This window comes from Balaenoptera ricei, chromosome 7 (genome assembly GCF_028023285.1).
Source record: "Balaenoptera ricei isolate mBalRic1 chromosome 7, mBalRic1.hap2, whole genome shotgun sequence".
In the NCBI taxonomy this organism is placed as follows: domain Eukaryota; kingdom Metazoa; phylum Chordata; class Mammalia; order Artiodactyla; family Balaenopteridae; genus Balaenoptera; species Balaenoptera ricei.
In genome coordinates this window covers 112337459-112353226 of record NC_082645.1, presented here as the reverse complement: position 1 = coordinate 112353226, position 15768 = coordinate 112337459, and the positions used below count along the sequence as shown (strand labels likewise).

The 15768-nt window shown below is 40.8% G+C and overlaps 1 protein-coding gene across 1 annotated transcript in view; it reads left to right on the top strand.

The window, feature by feature from the left end:
* Window positions 1-15768, top strand: part of DNER (delta/notch like EGF repeat containing) — a 322853-nt gene that overhangs the window by 122319 nt on the left and 184766 nt on the right. Inside the window, exons 3-4 of the mRNA XM_059927455.1 lie at window positions 2128-2222; window positions 4433-4599. Coding sequence (XP_059783438.1) covers window positions 2128-2222; window positions 4433-4599 — 262 coding nt within the window. The remainder of the gene's footprint in view (window positions 1-2127; window positions 2223-4432; window positions 4600-15768) is intronic.

The following is a 15768-nucleotide window of genomic DNA, read 5'->3' as shown; positions in this document are numbered from 1 at the left end:
TGATATCAGCAATAAAAATGCAAGACCTTGAAGTTACACATTGAACAAAAGATATGCCAAACTTTTTTTCCTTTCTGCCTCTGTGTGTAGGAAATCTCTCCTGGTTGCGTAAATGGGACGTTTCGGTTATGATTGTTTTGTGAGCATAAGAAGAGTAAGCAAGAGAAGAAAATGAATGAAGTTATTTTCTGGAATGATAGCCACATATATTTCTATGAGATAATCTTAGATTTGGGGACAGGCAGCTCAATGAAGAATATTATAAATGAACATATTACAGACCCTCCATTATTGACCTAATTTTCCTTCATGGAATTTTATGCTCCATTTTTTGTTTGTTTGTTATTGTTTAGGTTCTTTTGGTGGTAAGTTGCAGCACTTCAGTGGGATTTAGAAAAAAAAAACGCTATCACTGATTTTTAAAATATTTTGGAAATGCATTCGAGAATGAGATTTCCAAATTTTATTCATTTTGGCAACAGCAAATTCTGTTTATTGAATCTTGTCCAGTCTGGGTTTGGCTTATTGGATTTTCAAGCTCATCAAAAGTCCCATTCTGAGGATTTTCCAGCAGACCTTTAAAAGATGACATAAAGTATAAGTTTGCTAGCTAGAAGAATAGAAGAACAAATACAAAACGTGAGTTTGAGGTAACATCGATAAAGTGTGATTCCACTCCATATCATGTCCTTTATATGACTTCCGTATAGACCTGTGGTTGTATATTGTTACAGGTTTTGTAGCTTAAATGAAAAAAAAAAAACCTACATAGATCTTTGTGTAGCATTTTTAGAGCCAAAGAATGTCTAGAAATTTCGATTATTGTTATAAAAGAAGTAAGGCAGCATTTCTTGTTTGATGTTTCTGGGTGATTTTAACCAGTTGACCCACTTTTTTTTTCATTGCCACACAATTTGTGAAGACCCCATCCAGACCACAGGGCAGTGTTTTTATCCTACCTAAAAAACTGTGAACTTGTTCTGATTTCAGATTTGTAATGGATGTTTTGAAGTTAGGATTTTAATATCCCTTTGCTGAATGACTCACTTCTTGAATGTGAATTAGATTTGGTCCCATGTTTATCAAGGAAGTGTCCTTTAAAGAAAATTTCTCCCCAGCCAACCGTTTCAACCTATTTATTCAAAGACATGCTATCCTACAGTTGGTAAATATAAAAAAGAATTGCCTCATATTCGTGTCATGCGGTTATTTTGTAGGCTGTTCAAGAAGCAGGTTAAAAGTTGCAGAGGAACACGTGAATATATTTCTGGACAATAAATTCTACATGTTGGGAGTGGGGTGAAAGTGCAGAGAATTTCTGTATTGTTCTCAGTTAATTCAGTGATGACGAACACTTTTAATACCCTTTTGTTTTGACTCTTGGGATGAGTACAGTGATCACAGCATGAGGAATGAATGAATAAACAGGCCAGAGGCACCTCACTGGACACAGCTCAAGTGTTAGCAATATGCTTCCTGATGAGCACAGTTTCCCCCCTTGAGCTCCTTTTTTTGCACACATCAGTATAATACTTTCCGGAACACGTTACTTAAAAATGAAGGTCTGGTCCACAGGGGAAAAAAAGGGCAGCTCCCAGCTACCTGGCCTTAGCACGTGCTCCTACGTACACCTCTGCACAGAGCACGGTCATTCAGACCAGACACGTCTATTGCTCCCTGGAAAGCTCATTCTCCTAGTCATTGAGATTTCTACCTGTGGCATGGAAGCTAGTCCTTTAAGGCCACCTCCTTGTTCTCTAAGCATTTAGTCCCTCGTTACCCGCAGAGTGAGCAGAGAACAGAGGCCCGTGACTGCTTGCAGGATGAAAGAGAGAGGGGAGCAGATCTTCCGCCCTTCCGCACAACGTCCTGTCAGCAGCTGTAGTCATCCCGGGAATGTGTAGACGCCTCTCAGCAAAGCTTTTGCGTTTCAGAAACTCAAATGGCAAAGCTTTCATTTTGGTTAGAGTTTGTAAGATTTCACTTGGCCTCTCAAGTGGCCGTCCCCAGCCTCACCCAAAGGAATGGAGTGGAGGCAGCTCATGAAATCTTGCTTCCTAAGGTTATCTTGCACCACGATTAACCCCCATAACTTGTCTTCTTTGTTTTTGTTCTTTGTTCCTCCAGGTGATTCCAGATATTGCCTGTGGGAATGCCAGTTCTAACAGCTCTGCGGGTGGCCGTCTGGTGTCCTTCGAGGTGCCACAGAACACTTCAGTCAAGTAAGAATAAACTCCCAGTTAAAAATGATTATGTTTGATGCTGTGACTGTCTGCTGGGTGGTGTCTGTTCACATAACTGGCCCATAACTGGTCAGTCCAGTGAGAATCATGAATGGTTCCGTGTGTAAATATGGCCTCTGTCCCTCAAAAACTAGAGGGAGCGATTTCAGAGGAGAAGATTCCAGGGAGGCCGGATTGGATGAGTGAGGTGGGAGATAGGAAACCCAGGTGCCTTAGCTAAGACCTAGAGCCAGACCCTTCTCTTCTCAAATGACTTTTGCTCCCCAGATTCTTTGGCTCCTTCTGATTTTAGTGGGCCGTTAGTTAAGTTCGTATGCATAACTTACCCCACATGTAAGATCCAAACATTACAATTGTCTCTTTAAAAACAAGCAGGTGAGGCAAGTGTTTTGCTGTGTTTTAAATTTAAGCTCATTCAAATTATACTCCGAGGGTTGTCACTGGTGGGGATGGGGAGGAGGCAAAGGGAAGCAGTGCCTACAGCCCTGGCAGGGCGCCAGGTGCTCTGCTTTGCTGGCGAGTCACGCTGCCTGGAGCACTGCCCCCCGCACCTGTCTGACAGCTCCCACCGCCCGTCCTTCTCTGTTGCTATTAACGGGCGCTCCCCATCCTCCTCCTCATGCACTGAAACGGACATTTGCTCTCTAGCCTTCAGGGACTTCAGAAGACAGGGGGACACATGGCCCTGGCCCTGGTTAACCAGTGTGCTGCATCGCTCCATTTTAAGAGGGCAGTGGGCACTGGAGACCCACTCTTCACTTACACAGGGTCATTTTTGCCCACCTTCCCTTCTAAACAACGAAGTCCCTGAAAATGTTCGGGAGAGGGGCTTTGTTCCACTGCCCCTGCATCCCCTGCTCCCTGCCTTGAACTCTTCTGGTAGGAAAAGCCAGGATGGGCAGTGAACTCCGGGCACAGGGAAGAAATCCCTGTAGGGAGAAGGGCGTGGCATCTGAGGCAGCTCTGAGTTCTGCCAGTAGGGGGACCCCTGTCCTAAGTGTTCCGTTGCTCGTACCAAAGATGAAACTCCACCGTCCAGAGCCGGTTTCAGGGAAATTGGGATCATTTAGTTGCCTTTATGTTTATGAAACCAGTTCTTTCTTGTCTAGGTCATATTGTTTTACTTTCATAAGCCTTTCTGAATAGTTCTGATCTATCCTTTTAAATGCTTTCTTTCTCGCCCCCGCCCTCAAAAAATCTGAAATTCCCCGACTCTCTGAGGCTGCAGATCTGGACAGAAAGAGCAGAGTCTGACCCAGACTGAGTTAAGATGGGAGTGCTGAATGATCTCTGGGTGCTGAATTCACGTGGGAGCGTTACTAGCTCCTTACACTTTCATTTATTCATGAATTTGATCATTTATCAACCCTTTATTGGGCACCCTGCTGCAAGCCAGGAGCTCTGCCCTGGGGGGTGCAGCTCTGTGCACCGCGACCCTCCTTCCCCGGCAGCACAGAGGAAGGACAGGCAACTGCTGGTTGCCGGGAAGGTGGGTGCAGGGGGTCTCAGAGGAGGGGTGCTAGTGGGCTAAGCCTTGAAGAATGACACAGCTCCCAGGTGGAAGGGCAGGCAAAGGCTGGGACCCGGGACAGCACCTGCCTGGGGAAGAGACAGTAGCTCCTCGTGGCCATTGCGCCGGGTGGCAAGGATGGAACTGTAGGATCCGAGGCTGAGAGGAAACTGAGGCCGGGGTGGGTTAGTCGTCTAGGGCATCTCATTCTTTGGATTTTATCCTGAAAGCAAGAAGAAACCAGAGGAGGCCAGAAGCATGGGAGGTGACACACTTTCACTTATTTTAGCAGCACCACTCAGGTGGTTTGGGAATGTATTACACATTTATAATAAATTTTAGTGGGACTCTTTATATTGTGTGGTTATGGAAGGAGTTGTCTCTAAGCTCAATATACCCTTTTATTATTGATGAAAATTGTTACCCAAAGGTGAGTTATCTATTAGCGATTTTGTGGTATATTTTTGATCAAACGGGAGACAGGCGTTTCTAACGGTGTGGGAAATGACGGCCGTGAGTCCGCATGAAGTGGGCTCCTGTTTAGAAGATCATTTCCTCCATTTCCCAATACTTTTATGGATGTATGTGCCGTCTTTATTTTTATTTTGAATTTGATGGACTGATTCTAAGATGAATTTTTCTGCAAGGGACTTCCCATTGACATCGTTCTCATTTTCAGAATTCGTCAAGATGCCACTGCCTCACTGATTTTGCTGTGGAAGGTCACGGCCACAGGATTTCAACAGTGCTCCCTCATAGATGGACGGAGCGTGACCCTCCTCCAGACCCCTGGGGGCCTCGTCCTCTTGGAGGAGATGCTTGCCTTGGGGCACAATCACTTCATCGGTGAGTTATGGAAATCTCGTATCCAAAACCGCATCTGGTTCAACCCGACCTCGGTTTGGTGTTTAGAGATAGTATATAGGGAATTTTGCCCAGATAATCTGAATTCTAGCCATCAGCATAATTTCCTCCATTTTAGGTGAGGTTTTTCTTATAATCAAAATTGGCTTCTAAGATAATATTTCCAGTGTGGCTCAAAATGGAAAAATTGTGGGATTTGGAATCCAGAGACTGTATCCCAGTTCTGGCCAGAGTCCTAGATGTGTGGTCTTTGGCATTTAATGCTGTGAATCTCAGCTTCATTTTTTTTTTTTTAATTAATTTATTTTTGTTGCATTGGGTCTTCATTGCTGCATGCGGGCTTTCTCTAGTTGCAGTGAGCGGGGGCTACTCTTCATTGCGGTGCGCAGGTTTCTCATGGCGGTGGCTTCTCTTGTTGCGGAGCACGGGCTCTAGGCGTGCGGGCTTCAGTAGTTGCGGCACGCGGGCTCAGTAGTTGTGGCTCGCGAGCTCTAGAGCGCAGGCTCAGTAGCTGTGGCACACAGGCTTAGTTGCTTCATGGCATGTGGGATCTTCCTGGACCAGGGCTTGAATCCGTGTCCCCTGCATTGGCAGGTGGATTCTTAACCACTGCGCCACCAGGGAAGTCCTCGGGTTCAATTTTGACTCTTTCATTTCTTTCTCCTGGAATTGTGGGCAACTTGAGGCATTGAATGTTGGTGTCTCAGAAGAAGCTTGGTTTCCACTTGATGTTGGCCTGACCCAGGGCCCTGGGCTCAGCACCTGAGCAAATGATTTATCATTTCTGAACCTCTGACTCAGAATAACTTGGGGGGATCACAACTCTCTTTGGGGTCCCTCTTGCCCACACCACCTTCCTCCATGGGTCACTTCTGAGTTTTCACATTTTCTCTAACATGGTTAAATCTGTCATTTACCTTTCTCTAAACTACCACATGTCCAATTAGCTGTTTTTAGATTCCTCTGCCCTGGAGGAGAGATGACCTTCAGAAAGTATGATTCCTCCTGACCCTCCCCTCACCCCCCTACCTCCTGCTCCCCTCAAGGGCTAAGCTTGGGCAGTTTCCAGTGGACTTTCCTCTGGTTTAGCGTTCTGACTGTATTCTGCCAGTTCTCTTCATTCCGGGGTTGGGACTTGTAACTCTAGCCGCTTACCATGCTGATAACTTCCCGACTCTATTCAGACTTGTTCCGTCCTGCAGCCTCAACTCAAAGACACAAGCTCAAGTTCAGACTCTGCTCATCCCAGTCCCGTGCACCCAAGTGGCCCTCTGCATCCTGCTGTTAATACCTTGTCCTGTCCAATCATATATTCTAACAGTCCTCACCTGGAGGATGAGGGAACTAGGGGGTAGAGGCAGCACCTCTCTCTCAGGGGTGTTGAAAGGGTTTAATGAAAATGGATGTGAAAATATAAATTACAAATGTTAGGGATGCTTTTGGTTGCTTTCATAATTTTTTTCTGAGGTACACTAAATATTTTGCTAAATTAAATGGAAGCATTAAGGTGTATTCTCCAAGATATGTGTTTGATGCAAATGGAATGACGACAAACTGGGAAAATGAAATGCTCAGCTCTGTATAATTTATATTGTATTTTATATTTGATCCTTCTCTGGTGATAAGGTCATTTCCCAATCTTTGGAAATCCAACTGGGGTGGGGGGCAGGGATTTTATTGGGCAGAGGGAAGGTAAGAAGAAATCAGCTTGGGGAATGGACATGCTGGTAAAAGAGGGGACGGTATTCAACTTTGGACCAGTTTTTGGCTATTAAGATGGATACAGTACTAGATTATTAGTTAGAAATTGTGTGATGAAGTGTTGTCAACAGTCAAATCTAAATTTTACTCCCCAGTACAAGTAACTATTATTTGCTTCCATATCTGTTGTAACAATTTATTTAAAAGGAAATAGTTTGTATGTTTTGATCCATAGTTTCAATTTTATTTTATATTAATCTTTTTAGTTTTTCTTTCTAGTAGATTAGCCTGTTCTATGACATGGAGCTAACATTTCAAGAAAATGTATGAGTTATCACTACTCTTTAAAATGTCATTAATTTTACCGAAATATATACATTCGAAATGTTATCTTACATTTTATACTACTTTGGGTTTTAACATAACCGTGATTTAGACTGATATTGGGAGTATATATATTGGGAGTATAGCAGTATATCAGGGATGAATATTAATAAAGATTTTCCAGTGTTAATATTAATTTATCCTTTTGAGGTACAAGAAATTTTATGAACTCCAGCATAATTTGTGTTCATTTTGCTACCAGAAAATTTCATGGAAAAACATGTCTTTGGTTGAAATGTTCCTTAGAGGAATAATTTCCAAAAATTAATTTGATATGTTAATAACTAAATTAAGGAATCCTTTCTCAAAACTTATACTTTGGGTTATGATGAGGAGACAATGATTTTGATCCTTTATTTATCTAAACCATTATTTTGCACTTTGAAAATTTGTGATCTGATATCTTTTTAAGTTTCCTAACTAGAGCCTCCTGTTTTTTGTGGCTTTGTAATGGAGCTCACCCTCTTTTAGTGTTATTCTTTTTAAAAATAGCAGTCTTGTTTCACAAGCTCCTTCCGAGAGAATGGCTGTCTTCCTCACAATGATAAATTGGCAACACCTACACATGGCCAGCTACTTCTTTTTACAAAATCCTTTTATCGTAAAGAAACAAGATTTATCTTTTGTAATCATTGTGGAAGCCTTATGCTTACTACATTGACAAGTGTTGAACTCTCTTTTTGAGAGTTTAATTTTTTTTAAAGCAACTTCTTATAATAATTACTTTTTTTTTTTTTTACAATACTGGGCTCTATAGACATGAATACATTTTTAGCTAAGAACCAAAAGACTGTTTTGAAGAATACAATGGCATTCATTCAACGGATGAACAAAGTGATGCCAATGCAGGTGGGAGAAAACTTCCATGCTGAAGGGAGAGGAAAGTTCCAGAATTGTGCTGCTGTGTTTAGTCACTGCCGCTCCTTCCTAGAAAGAAACTTGAGGCCCTTTCAGGAACTGTCTCCTCTCTTTCCCTCACTCTCCGTAGATTCCCTTACATAACTAAGATCCCAAGGAGTTTTAATATTTCTCTGCAACAGAGCAAAGGAATCCCTTTTTTGTCTTTGAGAGACAAACTTGGTTGCCATTACCAGCTTTCCATAAATGTTTGTTTTAAAATTTTATTTTATATACTTTTATTTAAACACTACTAGGATCCCATTCTTATTATAATAGTTATAAGCAATTCAAAAAATTTAAAAGTGGTATTTTTTAAAATATAAATATCATTATTCCCAGTCAAACTCCATCTTTCTTTTCTGAGTAACCAATATTAATAATTTTGAGTTTTGTATTACATACAAATATTTTCAAATACACAAATTTACATTATAGTAAAGCAACTATACTCCAAGAGAAATTTTAAAAAAGTTACAGATGTTCTGTATCTCTAACAATAGAGCAGTGAATGATTAAAAAGTTAAGCTGTAGTATACAATGGGATACTATGCAGCAATTTTAAAAGTCAGTATATTATGTTTGATGGAGAAAAAAAATCAAAGATTTAGTTTTAAATTTAAAAACTAAGTTGAAGAATACAATACGATGTCATATAAATGTTCTTTTTTAAAATGTATTGCTGAGAGCCTCGCATTATTAATATTCTGCGCATTCCAGGTGATGAGAATGTATTTATCTTTGACCTTTTCCATTGCTACTCCATTTAATTTTTTCCAGTTTTCCTTCATTACCATGGCCTTATGAATATTTATACTGTTTCACAGGAAGAAAGAGGTGATGTAACATCGTACACAACATGTGACTCTTCCCTCTGGGCCTCAGTGTGCCAGCCCCTTTCCTCCTGTGCTGTCACCTAACTTCAACGCTTCCACCCTCTTCTTAATTATCTCTTCTGTTTTCCCTAAATATGTCTCTTCCAAGTATGTTATTTGCTTTATGCGATGTTTTGGGGGCAAAGCACTAAATCGACCTTTGTTTAGCATCTTCTGCTCCACTGGAGGTACCCAAGGTGCTCGTTAGCTCCGTGAGGATCCATTCACCCAGCGCTCTCGAGTCCCAAGTAGGAGATTCCTTGTTCCAGTTGCATTTCCATGAAATGCAGCTGAGGCTTCCCTGTCTGAAGCAGGTCATTTTTTGCTTTCGTTTTACTTGTGGTTGCTTGGAGACACTGCCATGATGGACCATCTCAGGGCTGGGGTCCAAACCAGCCCCCTGGTGTGTGGCCTCTGTGTTGGAAAGCTGCTGGAGGTCTCCATTTCCTTAGGGTGAAAGCTGCATTGGACTCCTTCTCTAAGCTTTTATTTCTTCTCGTCCCTTGCCCTTAGGCATATTTCCCCTCAATTCTACACGGTGGACCTCTGCTCCGGCCACCTGCTACTTGTTCCATCCCCACCTGTACCTTCCCTGTCCTCCCATCCTCTCCATGCCTCAGACAGCCAAATCTATCTCTCAAGACCTCATTTATTTTTTTTTAAATTTAATTTTTATTTTATATTGGGGTATAGTTGATTTACAATGTTATGTTAGTTTCAGGTGTACAGCAAAGCGATTCAGTTATACATACATATACATCTGTTCTTTTTCAGATTCTTTTCCCATATAGGTTATTACAGAATATTGAGTAGAGAAAACAAAAAAGGATATTGAGTAGAGTTCCTTGTGCTATATAGTAGGTCCTTGTTGATTATTTATTTTATATATAGTAGTGTGTATATGTTAATCCCAAACTCCTAATTCATCCCTCCTCACTGCCCCCAGCTTTCCCCTTTGGTAACCATAAATTTGTTTTTGAAGACTGTGAATCTGTTTCTGTTTTGTAAATAAGTTCATTTGTATCATCTTTTTAGATTCCACATATAAATGATATCATATGATATTTTTCTTTCTCCGTCTGACTTACTTCACCTAGTATGATAATCTGTAGGTCCAACCATGTTGCTGCAAATGGCATTATTTCATTCTTTTTTATGACTGAGTAGTATTCCATTGTATATATGTACCACATCTTCTTTATCCATTCATCTGCTTCAAGACCTCATTTAAACTCTCCTCACTTGGAGTAGTATAGGATGAAAACAGCCAGCAAAAGATTCTGCTCTACATGGATTCCCAAATCTCCTTAAATTCTTACAACTTCCTACAAACACACAGACGATCCCGGAATATCCTCATAGTTAACTCTCCTTCTTATCAGAAAACCCAGCAGGGCATGTGTACTTTACTGATACTTCTTGTGATCGCTTGCTCAGAGAAATGCTGCTTCCCCTCTCCCCTACTTTTCACTTCTATGGTCTGTATTTGTTGCTACCTCAATCTGGTATTTTACCTCTTTCCTCTTCCTTGAATTTATTTTCCTTTCCATCCAGCTCATCCTCTCTGCGGTCTTTTCTTTCTGGTAGTCTAGCTGCTTATATTTGCCTTTTTTTGCTTTCCTCATTCCCTTCTCCTGCTCATAAGCCACTACTTTTTCGATCACTTTTACCACATTTGTACCATTCTCTCTTACAGTTTTTAGTACATTTTTATGTCTAATTTATGTTGTAAAAAGAACTACACTGTATGTTAAATACAGACCAATGGTATATCGTTTATGATCTACTAAAAAGCTGCTCTTGTAACTTTAGATCCACTTTAACTTCACAAAGGAATGAACAGTGCTGTCCTTGTAGGATCTGGGATCACGTCTTCAAGATTATAGCTAGTAGGTTAGCCACAGAACTCTGGAAATCAGTGACCTCCAGGTCTTTGTAACTGCCATCTTAACTGGATTAGAAATGTTCCCAGTCTGCCCATGACCCTTTTGTGCCACCTGGGAGCTGCAGAGTGCTTTAAATTTCCTTGATGCTAAATATCCAGTTGAAAAGATTCTTGTCTTGCAAAATGATTTGTAAAGCAGTGCATTCTGTTTCTCTTGAGAAATAAGGAGAAATTACTCAGTACTTGAGCAAGTACAATGAGGGTTAAGACTTTTATTGAGATAATAAGATGGCTCTGGTGCAATGGACTTTCACAGCCCCATTGGTTTAAATCTTTAGGGACTTACCTGATACATTTGTTTTCACTGGCATCATGATGCTTCCTTGGAGATACAGTCTTTTGTAGTCTGTTTATACTGGCATGTTTAAAAACATGGAATTTTCAGTACGCAACCAACAGATGCTGGTATTCTTAGGCAGAAGTTCCTCATTTGGGCTCAGCTGGCCCCTGGTTTTGCAACAGTTTTGGAGGTCAAAGGTCACTTCATGGATCCCATGAATCTCCTGAAAATGCACTGTAGACTTTTATGTGTTTGTGCATCTTTCTTTGGAGAAAGCCCAAACTTCATTGGATTCTCAGAGACATCTGTGTCTCTAAAAGTTTTAGAACAACTCTTTAAGCTGTGTGTGATCATGTGACAATGTGTACATTTTCAACATTCTCTGCTCATTCAGTGACATTTCTTTTGACTGATTTACCTGCTTCCCAAATCTCCAAATCAGGGAACTTAACCTAGTTTTATTTATTTACATTTTTAGGCAGCAGGGCTGTGGGAAATACTCAGTTCCTTATTAGTTTAGAAAATCTGCATTGCGTGCCTTGTTTCTCAGGCACTGTGCTCACCTGGAAATGCCAAGGTGATTTAGGTGTGGTCCCTGAGTGCAGGGGCAACAAAGGTGGAGACAAGGGGCGTGTCAAAGAGGAAGGAGCAGGTAACTTTGCTGGGGGTGGAGGGGGTGTGGGTGGGGCCAGGGGATGGCAGGGCAGGCAAAGGATTCTGCTTGGCTGTACAAAGGGCAGTGCATGACAATTTGATGGCCCAAGAGTCTGTGTCATTAAGATAATTTAATAATAGTGCTAAAAATCGACTAATGGCCATCACAACTGGAAATAGACTTTAATTTCAACAGGCACATAACAGAACCTTGGAAAATCCCACCCACGCCTCCAACTGCCTCTTATCTTAAACATGAACAAATACATTTAAAGTTAAGTGCTCAAGGTGTGAGTTTTATTTCCTGGGTTCTCTGTTTATCCTCAACAGGTAAAGGAAGTCTAGACTTTGCTGTGATTTTTCAGGTAGTCTTTCAGAATCTTTTAATAAAGCTCTAGTTTCTTACTGTTGAATTCTCTCTCTCCCATCCCTTCTGGGTAAACTATTCCTGTGAGCCTTGTCCTTTAAAATGTAAGTTTCAAAAGTAGTTTAGCTGGAGTTGGAGTGTCTCATCCTGTAAATTTGTTGAAAAGATGGATTTGGGCAAAAGTGCTCCCAAAAGCCAGGGGACACCATGAGGACCTCACTAGTTGGGGTAAGGATGGTAGGCAGTATTCAAAGGGGAAAATGTTCCAGTAGGAAAGTAGGGACAGGAGATTTTTTTAAACATCATAGTTTGGCTGGAGAGCTCCCTAAAGCCATGCATAATGACCAATATTAAATTTTTTGCCTGTGCCTATTTTTAGCAATTTAGGCATCAGCTCTCTGGGTGGGCCTTACTTTATCTCAGCCATTTTTTGATGAATTCCTGTGTTTCTTGGTCAGGAGTTAAAAGGAATCAGGAGGTAATAGGCCAGACACTGCCCCTCCCCACCTGCTGTGCTTCTCCACCTCCAAGCTCCTTGTGGCCAGTCCCTGGCCATGAGGACCATGTGGAGCTCCCAGGATCTGACTCCCTGTGGAAGACTCAGGGTGGTAGGAAAGGGGTGGGAAGAAGGGCCAGGTATAGACCAGGACATGTCAGAAGAAAGAATTCCCATGTGGAGTAAAAGCTGCTTAGTATAAGTTTTCCTCTTACTTGTTGGAAAAGGCCACTGGGAGATGCAGAGCCAGATTGGTAATTCAACTCTTGCAACCGTGAAGACTTTATGGCCTGCCTAGCTCTCTTGCATGCACTCAAGTTATATTTTTCCTGGCTCTGATGTCCATTTTAATTTGTATTTCACTATTTAATGGTATGCATTTTCTGTAAGTCCCTCAGATCTTCTAGAATAAATTAGGATATAAAGAAATAAGGTATTAATTGGGGCACTTAAAATTTCTGAATACTCTTTACTAGACCTTGATGATATCTTCATTGAGTATGGTATTTTTTAGACCCATTAGTATAGGGATGGGTATTTGCATCATAGCTCTGAACCAGTAAAGCAGGGTTGATTCTCTGAAATGTCTTAATTCATCTTTGTCGTACACAGGTTGTTGCCCGACTATTTTCTGAAATCACCCCTTTCATTCTCATAGTGTCTGAACCTGCGTTCTCCAGACCTGCTTAGTTACATGAAGCCTTCAGTCTCCAGGTCATTCTCCAACAAACCTGCAGTATTTTATGAGCTCTTATTGGTGGAGGTGGATGGAGTATACACCTTACCATGCAAATCTGGGGCTCTGAGGTCCCTGGCCCGTTGGCTGTACATTGAGCTGGAATCTTCCTCTCTAAGCCCACAAGTATTGAACCTCCTCCAGCTTTCAGCTGTGAAATCTAATTTCCTGCAGGCGTAAGGCCCCACTGTCTCTAGTTCCCCTTCAGGGCTATCACCCTGTCCGGCTTCTCTGCCCATGGTAGGCCCTCGTCTCTGTGGTCTGGACCCTGTCTTCCTTAAACTGCAGCAGTTCTGCCTGGACCACCCCCAGCTCTTGCACATTGATGCCAGCCCGGAGTGGAGCTGTCTTTTCCCCCTTCTGAATTGTGTGGTTTGGCTTGCTGTTCACCCTTTCCAGATGTTCATCTAACCCCAATCCTGCAAGTTTCCCACTTATTTCTCTCTCTCTGTAGCTGGCATCATTTTTTTCCCAGCCCTGTCTCCTTTCCCTTTTTCCAACTCCTTTATAAAATTCTCACTTTTCCAGCCACTGAAGTCTCACCAACCCCTTTGATAATCACGTTTGCAGCCAGCATCATACAACTCAACATCTGAATATTCCTTTCCTCTTTGATCTTTTTGTATGTTGATTTTATATCTTTAATTAGGCTGTAAACTTCTAGAGAGAAGGAACCATGTCATAGCTCCTTGCACTATGATGGTCACATGGTCACCTGAGTGATTAAATTTTGTTCATACGTAACAGTTATTCTGCTCAGTAAATGCCATGTGAAGAAAAATTCCAGTTGCAAGTGTTAATCTGAAGAATTCTTTGTAAGTTTTCACAACCCATCTCTGTGACACTTAAACTTTACCCTCCTTTATTACATTAAAAGTAGAGGATCAAATGAAGAAAAAAGGGAAGGAAAGAAACTTTTCATCATGCTTTTGGGAAAGCTACATTTTGTACTTTGTCCTTTAAGATATCTTGCTCTGGAGGCCAGGGGTAAAATAGTCAAAGGAAGTTTGGAAAGGATACCAGCTATAGAATCATTAACATAAAGCTTTTGCTTAATGCTTAAGATTTAACAAAGAAAATGCAAATATTTCACCTTTTATTGGTCATCTTAAAGCCACAGTTGAATATGGTCTATTGAACTCCCTGAAACAGGGGGAAAAAAAAACTTGAGAATGTTCACATAAAGGCAATAGTTGGAAGAGAACAAAAGCAGAAGTATAAGGCTGTCCTGAACAGCATAATTTAGATAAAATTGTTATAGCTCACATTTGTCTAGTTGGGAGTTTTCTGTTAAGTTTAAGTTTTACTTAAATTGAATCCATATTTCAATATTATTAGCAATCAAGATTATTCTTTTTGATCTTCTTATTGTTGGTAATGAATATTAGGATTTTTGGTTGTTAGTTGGCTTTGAGCGTCAGTGCTCTGCTATCTTCCTAAATATCGTCATGGTCAGCAACATTTATTTATTGGTACTTATTGATTGTGGTGATAAACCAGGCATTGTTTTTAAAAAAAAATCTATTAGAAACACACATGGTCCTTAGATTTGACAGTCTAATATTCACTGGGCCCTGCTGAGCATTGGTTGGTCAGGCTGTGGTGGAATTGGGGCAGGTGAGTGAAGATAAATGAGACATTTCTCCTGCCCTTCAAGACAGCCCCTGGAATCAGGCTTCCTAGAAAGGCAGATTGCTGGCCTACAGAAAATAGGTTGGTGGTTTTGCCAGAGGCAGTGGATGGGGTGTGGGGTGGGTGAAATGGGTGAAGGGGGTCAAAAGGGACAAACCTGCAGTTAGAAGATAAGTAAGCCCTGGAGATGTAAAGCATGGCATGGCGACTATAGTTAATAATACTGTATCGCATGTTTGAAAGTTGCTAAGAGGGTAGATCTTAAAATTTCTCATTATAAGAAAAAAAATGTGTAACTCTGTATGGTGATGGATATTAACTAGACTTATTGTGGTGATCATTCTGCAGTATATACAAATATCAAATCACTTTGTTGTACCCCTGAAACTGTTATAATGTTATATGTCAATTATATCTCAATAAAAAATAGATAAATAAAAAAGGAGAGCATAGAGGCTGCAGGTAATTCTCCTATAATGTGAGCCTAATGCATTAAGTGGTTTTCAGAAGCAAATTCAAGGTATGTCTTTATAACCATAAACTCTCCCTCTCTCCCCCTTCCCATTCTGCCTTTCCATTCTTTTTCTCTCCTTCTCTCTCAGCCCTTTATTTAAAAATAAAGATAGTGCTTTTTACTTATAGATTAATTTGGAAACATTAAATAATAAATAAAATTATTTTTATATTTTTAAGAACTTCTTGTTAACTAGTACCTTTTTACTTAATCGATAACGTGAATTTTAACCCAAATCTTATCCACAGAATTTGATTAAAATATTAAAAAAAAATTTTTCCCAGCTTCTTTTAACTTCAAGACAAACCTTCTCAGGGTTTTGCCAGTTTACTGTTGCAAGCTTTTCTAAGTTTCTGTCAGTGCACACTTCAACTGAGAAAGTAAATTCTTTCATTGCCTTTTTTACAGTCCACTTTCTGCTTCTCCGTAAGATCTCTTCTGTTTCTTCTTTCTAAGGGGGAGGGGAGGGAGAGAGGGAGGGAAAGTGAGGAAGAGAGGAGGGAGAAGAATGGGAGTGGGGGGAGAGAGAGAAAGAGACAGATTGATTGTCAAGGCTGAATATGTAAACATAAGGGAGTATGGTTTTTTCTCGCCAGAATGTAATTTTCCAATTTACTCTTCCTTTGGAAAATAAAAGAAGGCTCTAGTGTCTATTTCTTATCATAAAAGT